General features: G+C 44.1%; 1 protein-coding gene and 1 non-coding gene across 5 annotated transcripts in view; both read right to left on the minus strand.

Annotated features, from left to right (window-relative positions):
* CKAP5 (cytoskeleton associated protein 5) overlaps positions 1-20092 on the minus strand; it is a 124409-nt gene that overhangs the window by 10595 nt on the left and 93722 nt on the right. For all 4 annotated transcript variants that reach the window (XM_075065292.1, XM_075065294.1, XM_075065295.1 and 1 more), the window contains exons 21-36: positions 19319-19458; positions 18932-19106; positions 18237-18350; positions 16168-16296; positions 15299-15493; positions 14800-14935; positions 12823-12911; positions 11167-11292; positions 10208-10357; positions 9468-9671; positions 9065-9200; positions 7820-8013; positions 3774-3946; positions 2415-2588; positions 1627-1747; positions 659-838 (exon numbers count right to left, since the gene is read on the minus strand). In XM_075065292.1, the coding sequence (XP_074921393.1) occupies positions 659-838; positions 1627-1747; positions 2415-2588; positions 3774-3946; positions 7820-8013; positions 9065-9200; positions 9468-9671; positions 10208-10357; positions 11167-11292; positions 12823-12911; positions 14800-14935; positions 15299-15493; positions 16168-16296; positions 18237-18350; positions 18932-19106; positions 19319-19458 (2436 nt within the window). The remainder of the gene's footprint in view (positions 1-658; positions 839-1626; positions 1748-2414; positions 2589-3773; positions 3947-7819; positions 8014-9064; positions 9201-9467; positions 9672-10207; positions 10358-11166; positions 11293-12822; positions 12912-14799; positions 14936-15298; positions 15494-16167; positions 16297-18236; positions 18351-18931; positions 19107-19318; positions 19459-20092) is intronic.
* LOC116821727 (small nucleolar RNA SNORD67) lies at positions 1461-1571 on the minus strand. The gene has a single exon (XR_004372994.1). It is a non-coding gene; the product is annotated as a small nucleolar RNA SNORD67 (small nucleolar RNA).

The raw sequence follows: 20092 nt of genomic DNA on the forward strand, positions 1-20092 counted from the left end.
AAGCTGTTGCAACAGGGAAAGTATTTCCCCTTTGCCACTGCCTCATTTCAAATAACCTTTTTAAGTTTCTAACATGGCACAGTTATCCTCTGACAGAAATCAAGTCTAGAAACTTTCAGCAATTGAAGACAAACACCCCAAACTGTAGCAATCACTAACCTTTCAGCCGCGGTATTCATAGTAGAATGAAAGTTCACCGTTCAATCAACATCTCGTGTATAAATAATGTCTGGAACGGGCTACCATTTATCAGCAAGTTTCATTAAACAATGAGTGTACGTATGTTCTGTTCTGTACAGTACTAGACACAAAGCTCAATCTATACATCACACCAACCCATCCAGAGAGTGTCTAACTATAGTCCTCTTTGGAATAAAATTCCTTAACCTCTATTGTCCCAGGATGCTTGCAGCTAATCTGAGCATTGGCTGGAGACAGACATGAAGCACTCATTCCCCCTATGCCTCATGTACTTTGTATCCAATTTGATTTCCTGCACAGGGCTGTTGCTAGATTAGCTCCAAATGAGCCATTTTAGAGAACAGCTAGAAAGAAGCCTTCTTAAACAAGATTCACTAGATGGCAAGGCCAGTGCAGGACACTGTCATCTCCACCCATCCACTTGCACAAGGCTTGTTCCCTTTCCTCCCTGCCTTACCGAGATCATGTTCCCGATGATGCAGCTGTAGAGCTTGACTATCTCATCCTTGTCCAGTTTCTCATCTGCCATGTGTGTGTTGTAGATCAGTCGGAGCTGCATGAATGTAGCTATTAGGAACTGGTCAATGTGTCCAGACATGGCTTCTGCTTTGTCCTCCTGTCTGAGAACCTCATCAATCTAAGAGCAAAACACCCCAGACACATTAAAGTTGATCCTCTGGAAACAGTACAGGAAGAATGTTTAACTTAGCTTCCCCCACACTTACTATTCCATTAGTCAAGACATCTGCTTTCTAAAAATTCATCTAAAAATTAGTGACTTTGCACTTCTACAACTAATCCCAGTACATTCAGTGGCATTAGTGATCCCTTGCTTAGCTATGACTTCTATCCTACACTCATGGAACTGTGCAAAATTTTGAGTGATCAAGAGCTTATATTACAGATTTTGTAATTATTGGTCTTGTGTAATTTTCTGGGCATGGTGCTCCCTAACAGAATGGTGCCACGGTTATGAGTCAGGGCATGCAACTCCTACACTTGGGACATGCAAGGCAGTTTAATAAAAAATTAACCCTCACCGGCACAACACGGAGGTGAGACATCCCAGTAACCTGAACGTATGTCAGGGTAAAAGCAAAGTTGAAATAGGAAGAGAGTCTTAAGACACCATCACCATTTCATCATCACTGACAGCCATCACCAGCTCAGAGCTGGAATCTACATGGATGATGATCTACTACAAGTTCCCACCTACAGAACACGTCCTACGTTCTGTCTGATGGAAAACTTATGAAATTAGCGAGTCAGATGGCCCCTGTGCACTTGGCTTTGTCATCAGGGAGATTCTGAGTGGTGCCCACATCACCTGACATGGCAACACCACCAGTGTGCAACTCATCACTCTCGCAAACTACTGGCCTTAAGCTCAGTGCAGTGTAGCTACCAACTAAATGTTCCACTTACCTGTGCCAGAGCCTGGATACTAGTATTTATGTCACCACTGGCTACCTGGGAGATGACAAAGTTGATGGTGGAAGCTGTATTACTGTGCATGTCATCGAAGTGTGGGGACACAGCACGGATCCTAGAGAGTTGAGAAGGGAAAGGTCTTATGACTCTCCATGGAAAAATAGTTCCAACCTGCACTTCACTGGTGCCTTCCAGTCAGATCTCAAAGATACTTAAAGCGGGATCCGTCCTCAAAGGGATGGATGTGAGGAGAGTTTCATTCTCATTTACAGAGGATGAAAAAGAGATGTTAAGTGATGTGTCTAAATCACATAAACACCTGGGACAGAACTGAGAGTACAATCTAATCTCACTCAGACCATGCGTTAACCATGAGACGAGGCTTCCTTTTCCTCTGTGTAGCAAGATCATGGGCACCTGACCACCACCCTGAACTCCCCTGTCCTCTATCCAACCCCACCTGCTCCCTGCCCCCTTACACACTGCTTGGTGCACCAGTGGCTGGCAGCACTACAGCCATTCTGCCCAGCTGGAGCCAGCCATACCATGTGCAGCACAGAGCACTGGGTCAGGCCGGGCTCTGCAGCTGTGCTGCCTGGCCACTCAGAGCATTGCGCCAGCATAGCAGTGAACTGAGGCTGCGGGAGAGGGGCCAGGAGCGAGCCTCCCAGGGCAGGAGCTCAGGGGCTGGCCAGGAGGGTCCTGCAGGCCATAGTTTGCCCATCTCTGTTCTAGACAGTTTCAATTGGCGTTCACCTAAGCAGGAGCACATCTAAACTCACTTGGGTTCTGGGATGAGGACTGGCTCAAAGATGTCATCTAGTTTGTGCTGTACAAGTGCTGGCATCTCGCATCGAACTGTGCCATTGTCATTCTCAATTTCATCTAGATCCAGCTGGAATTCCCGTGGAACTGTATGAGTTAACTCAGAATGGCCACTCATGTTGCGGGCTTGGCTATGGAAACCAGAAGAAAGGTGTTTATCTCTATACACACTAAGCCAGCATGGTACACTAGCATCCAGTGGTAGTCCTAAGCTCTCATATCAAGGTTGTGATTTTGCAGATCTCATTTTATTCAGTCCTCTAATTGAACCCTTGACAGTTCTCTCAGCTGTTAGCAGTAAAGGCTTATGCAAGCCAGGAGAGTCACTGCCAACTACTTGCTTTCATAGTTCACCTGAGAAGCTGCTGGTTTTCCCTACAACCCACAGTGAAGTTGTGACAGGCATGCACTACTCTGCCTATGACTGAGCATTGATGGGACATCTTATTGAAGCTCAGGTCTTCTTTATCACAGCTAAGAGAAGGTACACTAACTGAATTAGTAACCAGACAAGCCAATCAGCATCCAGGACTCCCAAAGGATCCTGAAACACTTTCATGTTAGAGATTAGATTCCCTTTAGGTGGAACATTCTATTACATAAATTTCACCAGAGGCCTTTTCTCCAAAAATCAGAATGATCTAAAATACATTGACATGTGGTGCAAGGTACAGTTACTAAGCTTGGTTTGTGGTATGGGTATGTATCCCCAAGCTCTGAGATTCAAAATGCTCATCTAGCTGGCCTCTGTACACTGGTCTTATCAAATTAAGAATGGATTCTAATCAATACCAAATTTAATGGAACACATGGGAATGGAGTTCTAATATTTCCAGCAGCTGCCCAGCATGGAATTGCCATGTCTGCTAGCAGTTTGGGTTGTAGTTGTTCTTGGTAGAAGCCCTCTATTCTTGTAATTTTAGTCTCAGTTATTTACAAATACCTAGAACTGGCCAGCATAAAAAGTCAGACACTCAGAGGGAATGATTAAGGCAGAAGTTAGAAAGATACAAGAGCCCTGCTACCAAGGAGTTAGTGGACAGTACTTACATCCTATAAGTGCGATACATAATTCTGTCCATGGAGAAGCAGTGAAAGAAGGCACAAGACCATTTAGAAAGGATTCAAGAGACAAACAGACAAGACAAAACAATGAAGAGAGATTCAAACAAATACTTTGTTTTACAATATTTGCCCAGACAGTTTTCACAACATGCAAAGACAATGACTACAAGAACTAAGGTAACACTGCAGAACATGTTCTTAGCACATACACTGCAGAAGCCAGAGAAAACCATAACTATTTTGTTACATACTTGAGTTTGGAAGACATGTCGTCAGCCGGTCCTTTCCTCAGCACACTAGCATTAGCGTTCATGCTCGGAGCACGCTGAGGTTTCTCTTCTGCCTGCCTTGCCGGCGCAGCAGTGGGCCTCTTAGCAGCCCGCTTTATTCTCTCCTCCAGCATGCTCATGTCTTTCTCAGAAAGCTGTGAGAGAAAGACAACTTCAGTTCAGTCTGCAAACTCTGCATATGTTTTAGGAACTGCAGCTGCCACCAGTGATATACACAGTCCTCCTCCATTCATCTGAAGTTACTACATAGTGCTGTGGGATAAGAGGGAGAGGTCAACATTTAGCCTCCTTCCTCTGGAGAAGCAACCAGACCATCAACTTAAGGCCCTTAATAGGATTAATCTTGGAATGGTTAGAATCTATCTGAAGTGTCCTCCAGATTCTAAGGTCTTCATGGTTGAGAAATTACAGCTAGTAGTTATAGCATATGAGTATTAAGTTTTAGCAAAGGGTACCCCTGCAATACAAGGTGGAAAATAATAAAAGCACATTCAAGACACCCCAGGCAGAAGTACAGGCAGTGCTGATACCTTCCTATAAAGAGAAGAGGTGCCCTCTTAACCTTTTCCAAGGTATCAAGTGTGAATAATCCAAGCTGAAGCTACAGTAAAGGAGCTGGGCTCTCATATCTTCAAGTGAGAAGAGGTAAGTTCATAAACTTACTAAAAGGATTCAGAAAAAGAGGTTACTTACTGGGAACTATAATCTGATTGAATGTTGCCTCTGCATAGTCACACTTGTCAGATGTGCTCCCCATCCCACTGAGCTTTGAGACCCTTCTAGAAATGCAGGGCCTTTTGGAATTGCACAAGCAGCCATCTTGGGGCACTGACCATGCAAAGCTGATTATGAGGCTGAGAGGTCCAGCTACTTCAGTTCTTTCTGCTAAACCTTGGTATTCTGAGAACAGAACTTTTGAGAAAGAACAGGTGACTGGAAGATTGAGTGTTGCTTCTGCATAGTCACACTAACTGCTCATTCTGGTGAGTAGTCCAAAACACTAATGGACAAGCAAGAGGAAGGAAAATAAGAGAACTTAGGTGGGACTGCTTCACATAGGGAGCAAAATTACCAGGGATAAGTGACTGAAGGAAAATAAATCCATTCCAATAACTTCCGTTTCCTTGAGGGGTTGTAAAAAGGGACAAGATAGCAGCAGCCTTGGTTCCCACCTCATAACTTTCTTCATGTAGGACCTCCAAACACTTGCACACACTCTTAGGAATGCTATATTTCACAGCTACCCAGTGCAGATAGAGACATGTACACAAACTCCATGTTTTAACCACTCTAAATATCAGCCGGGAGGGCAAGCCAAATAGAAGAGTATAATGGATAGGGAGAGGTCTCACTGCCAAATCAAAAACCCTTTTCGTTATACAGGGTAGGGAAACCCTTCGTTCACTGACGACAAAACTTAATGCAGAGTCAAAGTTGCCTGGTGGCATTTCATGCTCTTCGAGAACATCAAGTTTGGCAAAGCCTGAATTTGTGAAAACCAGGAAGTGAAGAGCTAAGACGTGTGCCCAGGCAACTGTAACTCCACACCTCCCCTCCCACCAAGCTGGAAATAGTCACTAGTCACTCGGAATTATCTGATGCCGTCCAGCTGCATTCACTGTGTAAATGGACTGAACAGTGGAAAAAAATCAGTTAGAGCAACTTGGAAGAGCTGTGACTGACAGGAGGTTATCTGAGTGTGACCCTTTGACTGTGCATGGAAGCCCCTCTCTGATCCATGTGTGATCAGAAGGAAGAGATGCATGTGGACCTTGAGAGATACACTATGTCTCATTTCAGCAATGCATTGCATAAATTGCATCAGTAATGGGGCACTGGGGTCGTCTTGCAATGGGGAATGACAGCACTTAAGTGGAAGATTAGCGTGAACTGAATTTAATGAAGGGTAAATGAAAGTAGAGCATTAGATAGCATCATGCACATAAAAATGAAAGGGTTGTAAAATTTAGCAATGTGGTGTATTTTCTGCGAAGTAGGCTAAGGGTTCAAGTGTATGGCAAGTGTAGGTAGCTCCTGTTAAATACAGCACACGTGCGTGTTGAGGACACATTGGGACATCACTTGAAGAGGCAGAGTTAAGGTTGCACTAACACATACCTTCACTATTCCCTGTTTTTTACATGACCAAGTTTTGCTGAACTCTACTTTCTGGAAGAGCATGATATACCACACCAACCGTAACACTGCTTTGACAAAGTTCTTTGTCAGCAAATTTTCTAGGGTTGTTTAATTAAACAACAAAACCTAGAAATTTTAGGAGTTAGTGGTCACCAAGGGAGTTGTAATTATCATATAGGTGCACAGCTGTGATGTTACTAGGGCCAAGTAATACTACCACTGCTTAGCTCTTACACAGTTCTCATCAGCAGATCTCCATGAAGGAAACATTATTCCCACTATACAGATGGTGAAACTGAGGCACAGAAAAGTGAAGTGACTTGGACAAAGTTATCCAGCAGGCTAGAGGCAGAGCTGGGAATAGAGCTGGGGTTTTCCAAGTCCCCATCTGCTGTTCTCTCCACTAGAGAGAGAGAGAATTTCAAAGTTTCATCCTACATTTGTTACACTGGAATTTGTATAATGGTTATTTTAAATTATAGTTTTATTACATGGTTACAATAACCTGAAGGATCGAGAGAGACTGATCTCTTGCCACCCATTCCCTGCAACATATGATGCAAGTCAGGACAAGGTGCACTGACACAGCTATGAGACGCTATACTTGCTGGAAGAGTAAGCAATGCCAACCAGACACATTGTCCACTCAAAGTATTAAATCAGTTGAATGAGCTGGTACAGACTAATGGAGCTAAGGAAAATTGAAGGAGTCTTACATCAGCACTGCCATTTATATGCTAGAGTGGAAGGTTAGATTAAATGAATTCCTGTTTCAAAGAAACAAGCCAGCAAGACAATTGCTACAGCTGGTTTTATGCCTCATTTGGAATACATAAAAGCTTAGAACAGGGGTGGGCAACCTTTTTGGCACATCTGGATAGGAAACTGCATGCAGGGCCATGAATGTAGGGCTGGGCTAGGGGGTTGGGCTGCAAGAGGGACTGCAGAGTGTGGGAGGGGATGCGAAGTGCAGGAAGGGGCTTAGGACAAAGGGTTGGGTGTTGGGAGGTCTATGGGCAGGAGGTCGGGGTTCAGGAGGGGGTTGGGTGCGGGCTCCAGCCCAGCATCACTTAACTTGAGCGGCTCTGGGGTAGCAGCAGCAGCAGCGCGCCTAAAACAGGCTCCGTGCCTGCCCGCGCCACTCCCAGAAGTGGCTGGCATCACATCCCTGAGGCCCTGGGGGAGAGGGGGGCAGAGGGCTCCGCGCGCCTTGCCTGCAGGTACCTCCCCAAAAGCTCCCATTGGTCACAATTCCCTGTTCCCAGCCAATGGGGGCTGCGGGAGGGGGCAGTGCCTGCAGGAGGTCAGCGCACAGAGCACTCTGTCGTCTGCTCCCCAGGGGCCTCAGGGACATGGTGTCAGCCGCTTTTGGGAGCAGCATGGGGCCGGGGCAAGCAGGGAGCCTGCCTTAGTCCCACGGGGCTGGCAATCCCCTGGGCCTGATCCTAAACCCTGACAGGCAGAATCCAGCTGGGGGGGGGGGGGGGGGGACCACTGTTTGACCATCCCTGGTTTAGAACTTCACCAGAGGCATCACATCATCATTCTAAAGTCAATCACTATTTACAAACAATAGAGTCCCCTATAAAGGTTTCACAGTCAGCATTTACTTCTTCCTTCAGTATTCTAGTTTGCCACCTATGGTTACTGGAGATTAGAGATCCCATAATCTGGAATTAACCAAATAATTTTTGAAGGATGTGTCATGGTAGATTAACGCTGACACCATAAGCAGAGCTCCTGGCATCTATCCCATTGTCAGCGGCAGGATGTGCCAGGATTGATCATTACCACTTCACTGTGAATGATTCCCTTACACAAGATTAAAACCTGGTTCAGGCTACCTCCTTCCATTTCCAATTACTCACATTTCCAATCAGCTTGAACACCTGGTCCCCATGCACATTGTAGACAGTCACGATGGTGTTGAGTGCAGCATTGCGGACAGTGTTGTCTCTGTCACCAATGTGAATGGCCATCTCCTTTAATGCTTTGCCAGGAGTTGGCTGGCACACATTCATGCCATATGACTCAACGAGACACCCCAGCTCTTCCAGGCATTCTACAGGATCAGAAACACTGATTTTTTAACTGAACCTCAACCGAGATAGTTAAATAGACAAGTGCCCCACTTCAATATACCCTGCAGTTACCTGAATCTATATTCTATGGTAATGCCTCTGTCTGTGCCATTCTAGTGCTCAGTTTGGTGACAAACTGGAAACTCCTTTCACTTTGTGGGCAGGGTAAAAGGCGATTTAGTTCTGAAGGGGACTTGAATTTTTAAGATTTGCCATCCAGCCACCCTTGACCGTAGTCATTTGGCCCACAATCCCCCATCCAAATATTGCCAGCCATAAGCACATAAGCTTAGTGTTTCTAAAATTTAGAAAAAATTTTAGTGTTGCTAAAATGAGCAACAGTGAAATAATTCATGCCAACATTTAACTATAAAGTAAAGTAATGATTAGTTAATCCCCCATAGATAAATAGGAACAGTTCACACAGCTTTTTCAGGCTGTTGGCAGATTCTGGAACGCAACCTTGCATCAGTTCTGAAAGTTCTCTTCACTACCATAGAGCTAAAAATCTTCACGTGAAGCTTCAAATCCAATGCATGTTTCTGGGGTGGGGGAAGGGGTTGAATTGCGGGACTTCTGCAGTGTTATGGAAAATAACTGAGCCTTCTTCCATACATCAGTACAGGAATAGTGCAACTGGCAGGTGGGTAAATCAATGAGAGCTGGACAGCTTAACCATTTGTGCATGTGTGATGTTGGGTTAGACAAAACTGACTAACACTTTCTGCCTAATCACTCTTATTCCAGAGCAGGACCCTCCCAGATAACTAGAAAGCTGCTTGAGGCATAATGTTTGTGGGTCAGGCAGAGAGAGAGATGACAAGGAGGCTTGATATTTCTTCTTTACAATCTTCTCCTTGTCACCCAAGTTGTTATGCATTTGGGGAAGATATCACAGATTTTCTGAAAAACTCAGTTTTTCAGAAAATGTTATGGCCAGCATATCCTGATCCACATTGCATTCTGAAATGAGTTTGGGATGTGTACAATGGTACACCAAAAGGTTTTCCAGCCAACAGTGCTATTTCCTACCTGCCCGCTGTTTGGAGTTTTTCGACTTTGTCCCCTCCATGATGAAAGTGAACATCTTGCTGGCTGGATAGATTAAGCACATCCTATTCAGAATGGCACGCACATCCTTGCGGACAACATCTTTCGGTTCCCCAACCTGGGGGGTGCAGGAGATGACCAGAGAAAAGAAAAGAAACGAAACCAGGACAGACACTTTTAAATACTCTGCACCAGCAGCATACTTTGCCAGTTAGTTTGCATGATACCAGGCTTACACTCAAAAAACCCAACCACACCATCCACCCATGCTCTTCAAAGGTAACTGCATCAAAGCAGTACAGAACAAAATAACTACAGCATTAGCTGGTGGCCTGGCAGTGTCCAGGGGCAAGTCATTATCCTAATTTCCCTCAGTATGTGGTACCTTCAGGATAAGATATGGGATGAAAGAGGATGCCTCATTCTCCGTAAGATGATACTCCTCCTGGCTCAGCAAGGTGAAAAGCAATTTAAGGTATTCAAGGGCCTTCATCAGAACACTTGTGTTGGTATCAAAGAACCGAAGGGTGAGCCATTTCAGGATCAGATCCAGGCAGCTGATGACTCCATCTTTTTCGCTCTCCAAGTGCTTGAGATGAAGGGAAACATCAGGTTGTGCAGGATCAAGTACACAAATGGTATAGTCCATGGAAAGAAAAGTGAGGAAGGGCAAAGTATAAATCAAAAGCCATGTCTGTTCCAGTAAAATGAATTATTTATAGGTGGCAGCTTCCTGTTGTAGATTCATAAAAGATTCTTGGGCTTTAAGCCTTAGTGAGACCCCTCAACTATTACATACTAAGCAACTCTCCCACACTGCATGGTAGCAGCTGGCACCTGCTACTAGATTTCACTAATAAAATTCAGAGCAGTAGCTAAAGTTGAGTAAACAAAGCGTCCCCCTCCCTCAGCAAAAGAAATGAATACTAATTGTATTGTCCCTCTGAAAGTGCTCATTTAGGCCTATAACTTGAGAAATGTGTGCCCAAGCTAGTACCATGAAGTCTCCTAACCTACTGACCTCTTAGGAAGAGCTCCTAACCTGATATTTCACTGCTGCAGTATGTGGATGTGGTAAAGGACATCCCACGTTCCACTGTTGTCTGCTATATGTCCCTAACTCACCTCTACCATTGCAGCCAATGCCTTGTTGTGGTGCTGAAAGTCTGTATGAAACATCTCATCTTGTACCCATCTGGCAACACAGCTGGACATCTGAGTTTTTAGCTGTTCGATATATTCATCACGAGGAGTAGTGAAGTTCCATTTCAGCACCTTCAAAACAAGAAACAAAACACTCATAACTCAAGGCCAGCAATATACTGCTTGTTACTGAGCTGATATCCAAGAGCCACAGTGCATAACTAACAGAACAGACTCAGAGAATAGCAAACTCCCTCCTGCAACCAAAAAATGCACAGGTTTAGTGTTCTACATCCATAAGAATGAAAGAGCAATACTTCAGTGTACTTGCTAGTATACTAGTGTTAACATGGGTCGTATCTAAGCCAAACACCTCATCTTTAAACCGTGTCTACAGATATGTGCCCATTTAACCAGCTGGAGGTCTAACCATCATTAGATAACCGAAAAAGTGTAGGTTTCAAAGTAAGAGGAGCCTGCAAATTAAGATTTGTTATGAGAGCCAAGCTTGATAACAAGTGCTTGTTAGAATAAAAAAAACAAAAACCACACACCTGTGGAGCCTCTCAGAACTCTAGTACTTGAAGATGAAGAGGCCCATTAGATCACCTTGTCCATCCCTGAAAGCTTGGCCAGGCTTGTTACATATTTACTTTCTCTATTGTTTGGTTGAATCTAGTTTTAAGAGTGACCTAAAGCAATGAGGCTTCTGCCACTTCTCTGAGGAGACAGTTTTTGCTTTCTTACACATGCTATGGAGACGAAGGACCTTGTAAACAGCCTATAAGAGATGGTCCTTAGCTTTGAAGTATCAAGACATCAAATGAAGACTGAATTCCCATGCTACACAAGGTGCAACACTATGCTCACAGGTAATACAATGTATTTCCTTTAATACCTAAACTTCTGAAAATTGAGTATGCTCTTAAGATCCCTCTCACCTTCAGTCCTTTCTCATCTTTCATTCTTTGCTCTTTCCCATTTGGGACAATGATAAAAATAGGACCTGATTTGTCATCATCTTCCTTCAGGTTGGGCTTACTTGGTACCTTCTTCCCTTGTGCACCCTGAAAAAGCAAAAGTAGTACTGAGCAGAAAGCACTGCAAAACCTATATACAACCCTTCATTCCAAGTGATGCCAGACACCAACCCCTGACCTCATGCTGGCCAAGTGTATGAGATGCAGGTAGAAGCTGGCAACAGTGGTTAGAATCCTCAGGTACATGCTCTGGCTGTGTGGAAGCAAAACCCACAGCAAGGTGTGCAATAGCCTTTTTGTGAGACAGGATGCTTCAGACTTGGCCAGTGCACCAGTCACCTAGGGGTGTCTAAACCTTAAGCTGGTACCTGTTTGATGGGTTTGTTCTTTGTCAGACTGGTATTGCCTTTGGTGAGGCTTGTATTAGCCTTGGACATACTGTTATTACCATCAGACTGCTGCAACAGGCCACAAAAAAGGCTTGGAGGTTAGACAACTCAACATGTACCTCTAAATCACTCCTTTTAGACCCTGAAGCCCCCAAACCTGCTGTGCACTCAACAGCGCTAATTCTAGTTTATTTGAAAGACTTTAGATGAAGGAATTCAGTGGCTGCAGGCTGGCTTACAAAGACACCTTAACCCGAGGGTTCGGCAACCTTTCAGAAGTGGTGTGCCGAGTCTTCATTTATTCACTCTTATTTAAGGTTTTGCTTGCCAGTCTTACATTTTAATGTTTTTAGAAGGTCTCTTTCTATAATTCTATAATATATAACTAAACTATTGTTGTATGTAAAGTAAATAAGGTTTTTAAAATGTTTAAGAAGCTTCATTTAAAATTAAATTAAAATGCAGAGCCTCCCGGACTTGTGGCCAGGACCTGGGCACCGTAAGTGTCATTGAAAATCAGCTCATGTGCCGCCTTCAGCACGCATGCCATAGGTTGCCTACCCCTGCCTTAACCTCTGATGTTTTTCCTGTTCCAAATTTGTGGCAGGGTGGACTACTATAGTTGCAGTGGCACCCAACACGTGGAGCAGCACTTGTGAAGTCTGTGCCCCACTTATCTGGTAAGTTCAATAGCAAAGTAACAGAATACAAAAAAACAGACACTAATGGTAGTACAACTTAAACTCTGCACTTCAGGTACAGCCAGCTGTAGCTACCATTGCATCCTTAAGCATCTCCTTTGTGCACTGTGCTGAGAGATATACCCTTGGATGCAGTGGACTAAAGATGGGAATTTCTCTGGCATGTGGATTCAGAATTACTGTTCAAAACCAGATTTTATATTATTATAACAGAATACAAGATTGAGTTTATCAAGATTTTAAATACAGACCATATTTGATAAAAAGCCAAGGAGGTTTATAGTAAGGGAAGTTTAAAGACCCAGTGATCTGAACTTTAGACTGTGGCAAGCCTATTAAGTAGGACTGGGCAAAAACAATGATAGCAGCACAACGGATGTGAAGGGCATCTTTCACTTAAGAGACAGGATACTCTCATGAGCTGCCACAGAGCACTTCTGTAAAAGCATCAAGGTCTCCATTAACAACCTGTTACACTCCCCAACTGGAACCAAGATCATTAGTCTTGCATGGTGGTATCACTGTACCTTAGCTTTAGAGGTAGCTCCTCCTGCTTTGGTCTTTTTGGGGTCAGGCTTGGGCTCCATGGTGCTGGACTCTGAATCTTCAGCAGGTGCTTGGAAACAAGAGATTATTTCAAACACATTTTCAAAAAATGAGTCCATTCAAGAACAGAACATTCAGTCCAGCTCTGTTCTTCAGTCTCAATGCAGAGAAGGGATGTTGCTCATAATGAGAACAAAACCCTTAAATCACAAGGAGAGGCAGAGGTTTCAGATGCACAAAGGAAGCTGACTGTGCTAACAGTCAGGTATTTACAGACTACGTCAACACCAAGAAACTAGCCCTCGTATCTAAATGTATATAAAAATTTGCACATTTTACTCTGCCTCTTTCCTCAGTCTTAGTATGTTTCTGGTCTTAGATGGCAAGCTTAACAGGGATTGTTCCTTATGGTTTATGTGGGGCTGCTAAAAAGTAGGCTCAGCTCTCTCAACAGCTTTGCCACGCAAGCACTCTAGAACAGTGGTTTTCAAACTGTGGGTCGAGACCCAGCACCGCTGACCGGGCTGTTAAAAGTCCCATTGGCAGTGCTGCCCAGCTAAGGCAGGCTAGTCTCTACCTGTTCTGACACTGCATTGAGCCCTGGAAGTGGCCAGCAGGTCCAGCTCCTAGGTGGGCAGGGCAGCCACAGGGCTCTGTACGCGGCCTCCACCCCGAACACTGGTTCCACACTCCCACTGGCCGAGAACCAGCAAATGGGAGCTTGCGGGGAGGGGGAGTTTGCCTGCAGGCAGAGCCACTAGTGAGCCTCCACCTAGGAGCTGGACCTGTTGCTGGCCACTTCTGGGGCGCAGCATGGTCCACATTGCCAGGACAGGCAGGAAGCCTGCCTTTGCACCTCCGCTGCGTCACTGACCGGGAGCTGCCCAAATCCCAAACCCACACCCCTCATCGTTGTCCCCACTCCAGAGGCTGCACCCCCCGCCCAGGGCTCTGACCCCTCCTGCACCCCAGGCCACACCCCAAACCCCTCATCCCCAGCTCTGTTGGGTCATAGCATCAATTTTTTTCAACAGGGTTGCCAGAAAAAAAAAAAGTTTGAAAACCACTGCTCTAGAGAAGGGCAGGCATAAACTCAATCACTCAGAGTGAGTGACTTTCCAAGTCCGTGCTAGAAGAATGGGGCAAGAGGGCAGGACTAAGCCAGTGCACCACTGTCAGAGGTCACCATTGCTGGTTCACAACAGTTCTCAAAACTGACACTGCATAACTTCTCTTCTACCTTAGTTTGGAAGTGCCAAGAAGAAGGAAGAGCCAAGGCTGGTGAGAGGGGGAACACACAAACAGATGACACACCAAGAAAACCCAACAGTCTGTAGCCTCCCCAAAGAGCTCAGAGCGCCACAACAGAAGCAGCAGGAGGAGGATTGCGGCACCCTTTCAAGGCTGACATATGGCAACTTCTCAAGCACAAGAACTTTGCCTTTCTGGTCCCGTGGGTTTAATTAATCCAACAGTCATGTTCTACAGACCAGAGCGTTCTACACGTATAAGAATATTTGCATATTAAGCTGGGCACACCAAAACCCTGGGAACCTGCAGCTCCAGCCCCCAAAAGGTGGGTTTCTATAAGTAGTCCTTAAAAGCTTTTCAGACTATGACTTAACTTCCCTGTGATTTACCAGTACCACACCAAGACCCTATGATTAACTGGCTTGCCTCTACATTCCAATGAAACCCATCCGTGCACAAATGAAACTTGTCTTCCACAGACATCCAACCTACTATCTTGACAGGGGACATTACAGAGTGGTTCTTATTCCCTATATCTTGCTTCTGAAAAAAAGCCCTCCCCAAAGGGTCTGTGTCTTTTATACACACACACACACACACTTTCATGCTAGCATGACTGATTATTAAAATTTACTGTTTCACTTCAAATTACTATTTTCTGAGGAAATTCTTTCCCATACATTTCCCAGCATTACAAGATAGATTACCTGATGCAGACTGGAATTTGGCTGGAGCTGCTCCTCCTACCACTCTGGAAGATGCCTTAGCAGGAGCAGCAGGTTTGGCTGGCATGATGGCTTTGGCTTTTTCAAGCATGGCCAGTACCTGATCTTTGGAAGTTGGCTAGAGAGAAAGATGCACATACAGAGAGATATGTCACTCTATGAACAGGGATAAACGGCTGCAGTTTAAAAGTGCAGTGTGCCTGAGGCTAAATGGAAGGTAGTTTAGCCAAAGGGACAGTACTTTGAGAATCTGAAGTTGTAATGTAGTTAACATATGTAACTATTTTCAACCACACTCACTGAAGATCAAGTATTTCACACCTGAAGTCAGCAGTGATTCCTGAGAATTTAAATGGCTCAAAACAACATTCACAAGATCACTTTCTAGTAAGAGTCAGACATTTGCCACAAACATGACACCCACTTTCACCCAAGCTCATTCATACACTGCCTTCTTCCTCAGGTAGGAATCTAACAATACCTTCAGCTTGCCAGTAGCTTTGGCCATCTTCTCAAAACCAAGATGCATCATAAAGAATGGCAAGGCATCCTGTGCTTTTTTACGCACGTCTCCATTTCGATCCTCCAGGCAGGAGTACAGGTGAGGCACACACAAAAGGAAGTCAGAAGGAACAGAACGGAGGGTAGGCAGCTTGTCAGCCAACCAGCCCAGAAGCTGGAAGGAGATAGTACACATTAGCTTTCCCCTTCAGAATATAACTGATGTCCAAAACATGCATTGTGGTAAGGAGGCACCAGCAGTCTTAATAGGAACAGAATTAGTTGTGTGAATTAGCTGAGGGGACCAAAACTCAGCTCAGATATTCACCATTTGCAACCATCCTGATCTTCTACACTAAAGTGCAGCCCACTGAGACTACAGATCCCAATATACAAGTAATCTGATTCAAGTGGCCAGGCTCCATTACGGCTACTATTCCAAGTTAAAGATAAGGGCAGCATTTCAGAGTTGTGCATTACTCTTGGTCGATGAGTTGTACTTTGGGCATCCCTGGCTCAGGCAACTTCCCAAAGCCTCAGCTCTGCTCTTAAGCATCTGTGCATAAAGTAAGGCTCATCTGAGGGAAGCAGCACCTTTAATTTGAGCAACACTGAAATCTGAATTTCAGCACCACCAGTGAGAGTAACAATACCATCCTTGTTAAATTTTCTTTTTACTGTTACAAGTGAGTACACAAAACAGAATTACACATTTCTTACCCTCGTGATACTGCAGTCTGCACTAGAACTAGCCTCCCCCCTTTATTTCTATAGTTGTGCTCATACTATGGCTAAGCAGCAATTCAAAGGTATAAGGAACAAACTCATACACACAGTACCAATCTTTACCTCTTGTCTTAAGAAAGGGTTTTCTTTTTTGAGCTCCTCAGACAGGTCCTCTCCTTCCAACCATTCTTTCATGCCGGTCTGTTCTGTCCAGGCATTCACAGTAGCCAGGGCAGCAGCACGTACATTGTTCTGTAGCAAGAAGATAAAAACTGGGGAGGTTCTGGGATCACCCTTTCTATCAGATTAAATCATCCTGCACCAAGAACTCATTTTTGTTCATTGCTGAGAAACCCAAGCCCCAGCATCACAAAATGCAACTCATTCTATCAGACAGAGAAGTCTCTGAAAAGTAGGCATAATACACTAGTCAGATGACAAGTTTAAGTAAGGCCTGACACAGAAAAGGAATGGGAGCATCTTTGAAAGAATTTTGTCTGCTGCCCCTCCCTAATGAAAGGATAATCTCAAATCCACAACTCACAAGAGGGCTAAAGAATGAGGTTACTTACTTACATGAAGGTTAAAACAGGTTTTGCATGTTTATGAATCCGGGCAGGATTAGGAGATACCTCCAGTTACTTTTCAGTAATCCAGTTTATTGTGGATCACAAATTGAATATGAGTGAACAATGTGATGCACTTATGAAAAACAGGCTAGGATTCTGGGGTGTATTAATAGGAGTGACATGGGAGGTAACTGTCCCGTTCTACTGCGCACTGGTGAAGCCTCAGCTGGAGCACTGTGTCCAATTCTGGGTGGCACACTTTAAGAAAGATATGGACAAACTGGAGAGAGGACGGCAACAAAAATTAAGAAAACCTTTCCTTTATAGGTTAGGCTAATTCTTCGTATATTTAGTTTTGAAAAAAGAGGACTCCGAGGGTACCCAATGACTTGTCTTCAAATATATTCAGGGTTGTTATAAAGAGGACAATGATCGATTGTTCTGAAGGTAGAAAGTAGGACTTAGTCTGCAGCAAGGAATACTTAGAAAGATTTTCCTAACTATGAGGATAGTCAAGCACTGGACTAGACTTCCAAGGGAGGTACTGGAATCACAATAATTGGAGGCTTTTAAGAACAAGTTATACAAATACCTAACAGGAATGGTCTACATTTACTTGGTCCTGCCTCAGTACAGGGAGCTGGACTAGAGGACCTCCAGATGTCCCTTCCAGCCCTACATTTCTGTGAACTGCCCAAACCCAGCTACTTCTGCTTCAGGGCATGAACTGATCATCGGCTGAGGTCAAGGAGAATGCCATCTCTTACTCCTACATACTCACAGCATGACCCAATACTTCCTAGTGACACCTAAAAAGTGAAAGGCAACAGCCTTCTCTGAAGCAGTTAATTTACACATCCATTCAAGGATGCCAGACTACATGGAATAGAGTTTTATAGACAATATGACATCTCTATTAAGTTGACTGCTCAGAAGTTAGTTACTTCAATCTATTGAACGCACCTATCACGCTAAGCAAAACAGAATTTAAAACACAGCCATGTCAAAAGTAAACTCCAACCCAACAAAAAAAATGAAAGTCTCCTTTATGATATTCCTCCAATAGAATCATGTTTAGGACCTCCAATATACCTTATTTTCAGAGACATTCTGAGAGGGCCCATATCAGCAGGATTCTTCACATCTAAATACTGGACAGAAAGCTACACCTGGCGGTAGTCACTGGAGTACCACAAGTGCCTACTCTATCCAGAGAGCTAGGCCTGGCACTGATCCCTGCACAGCAAACCAACTTGCTGCCCTCGTACTGCCAACCTGGGCTGTATCTTCTACACTGAGAAGCAGAGTTTATTAAAAATCAGTTTAAGATGAAGAGCTGGACACTGTGCATAAATAGGCTGTATTGTACATCATGGACACTGAACAAAAAAAGCCACCAGCTTAACCACAGCACAGACAGTATTCATATCTGTGAATAGTAAATCTGCAGTAATTTGGAAAACAGAGCTCTGAGGAGCATACAGAAAGCTTCTGAAAGCTCACCTGCCTCTGAACATCTAGGCTAGTTTAAGTCAAACACTGAAGATTGCTCCTAGTGCATCTGGAAATATACAGAGGATGAGCCTTCATTCCTAAAGGAAAATACAAGACTTGATTGCCTACCTTACTGTCTCCAAGAACTGTGATGATGGGAATGCCCAGGTTTTTCACATGTTGCCTAATGTTTGGGCCCATTGCTATGGCTAACTGCTGGAGGATGCTCAGTGTTTGTTGAACCTGGATGAGAAAGAAAAAAAAGTGTTTAATGAACTAGTTATTAGATGCTTTGTGCTCCAGGCCCTCACTACAAACATACATATTGCTATTATGGCTTATCTAGATTTTGGCTCTTGAAGGGCTGTGAGAACATGCCTATTCTTGCATTTACTTCCATTTGATAGGAAGAGATATTTTATGCCATGTATAGGTGAAGTTATTGCTGAGTTTCATGTAGATTTAAAAGGGACACCAATTTAAAAACCCATTTTCAGGCAAAAGTGATTTAATCTCCTGGTGTTGCATATATTATGAGTTATTGAACATAAAAGACTGGCTTATTTATATCATCCTTCCAGTTTGTGGGTCTTTTACACAGCAATGGGGAAAGTGGCAGACAGAGGCACTGGAACCACCCACTTCATTAACTTACCAGATGTCTATTATACAGACTTCAGTAAAAGAGTTCCTTTCATGGATGAAACACTAATCTACTTTTCAAGCCCCATTCAACCCATGAAGGAACTGAAACAGGCTGAATAATAATCTGAAGTGACTGCAACAGGAATTTGCTTCAGATATTAGGATTTTTAGTAGCATACCAAGATTTTATTGGAGTCATTGAGACGACACTTCAAGGCAGCTGAAAGTTCTCCTATATTCGGCTGTATAAATTTGGCATCATTAATGATGCTCGTCACTTCATCCAGACCTTCCTTTCGGATCTTCCAGTTTTTGTCCCCAATCTTAGACACCAATTCAGCTGTGATCTTATCACTGTAGAAAAAAACAAAACCAAACCAATCCCTGACATCCAGTATCATTTTCTATTACAGCGGCACAACATATGAACCAGACACTCCTCTCTGAATGCCCTTCAAAGGCCATAGTGAACCAAAAAAGAGAAAAGGACTTCAGATACAAAGTTGCTCATTTTAGAACATGCAGCATCAAAGAGTCAGTCCTTAGTTTGTTGAATCTAAACCCACCTGATCTCTGTTCTTGGCAGAAGATCCACAACATCATTCCCTATATCCTCTTGCTCATCTCTTTCCTCACTATCATCCCCGCTGCCACCACTGTGTCTGGAAGTGCCTCGAGTTGGAGCAGGTGCAGTCTGCCCTTGCATCTGCAAACATGGGATACAAACAAGTTAGATGTTTAAGAATCCTACATAAGGGGCTGTTCACATACCTCCATAATCTCAGTAATGTGGCCCAGAGCAATACCTTTTCAACATAAAGCGTTGCTCCAAAAAGCAGCAGCTTCTGAAATTCATCATAAAACTAGAAATGGATGTTACTTACCTGTAACTGGAGGTTCTTCAAGGTGTGGGGTCCCTATCTGTATTCCACACATGGGATATGCATGTGCACTGTACGCCTGAGTCTGGAGTTTCTTGCAAGCAGTGCACATGTGCCATGGCTCTCCTCAGGCTCCAAACCAAGGGCATAAAGGGCAGTGCAGGCTGATGCCTCTCTAGTTTTCCATTCTTATTGCCGTGTAACGAATCCGCAGCAGAGGGGACACAGATAGGGACCACACATCTCAAAGAAAGTCCAGTTACAGGTGAGTAACCTCCATTTCTTTGAATGATAATCTTTGTGTATTCCACAGGTGGGAGACTGAGGCCTGGTCTACACTACGCTGTTAAACCGATTTTAACAGCGTTAAATCGATTTAACGCTGTACCCGTCCACACTACAGTGCTCTTTATATCGATTTAAAGGGCTCTTTAAATCGATTTCTGTACTCCTCCCCAA

Source organism: Chelonoidis abingdonii, chromosome 4 (assembly GCF_003597395.2).
Source record: "Chelonoidis abingdonii isolate Lonesome George chromosome 4, CheloAbing_2.0, whole genome shotgun sequence".
Lineage (NCBI taxonomy): Eukaryota > Metazoa > Chordata > Testudines > Testudinidae > Chelonoidis > Chelonoidis abingdonii.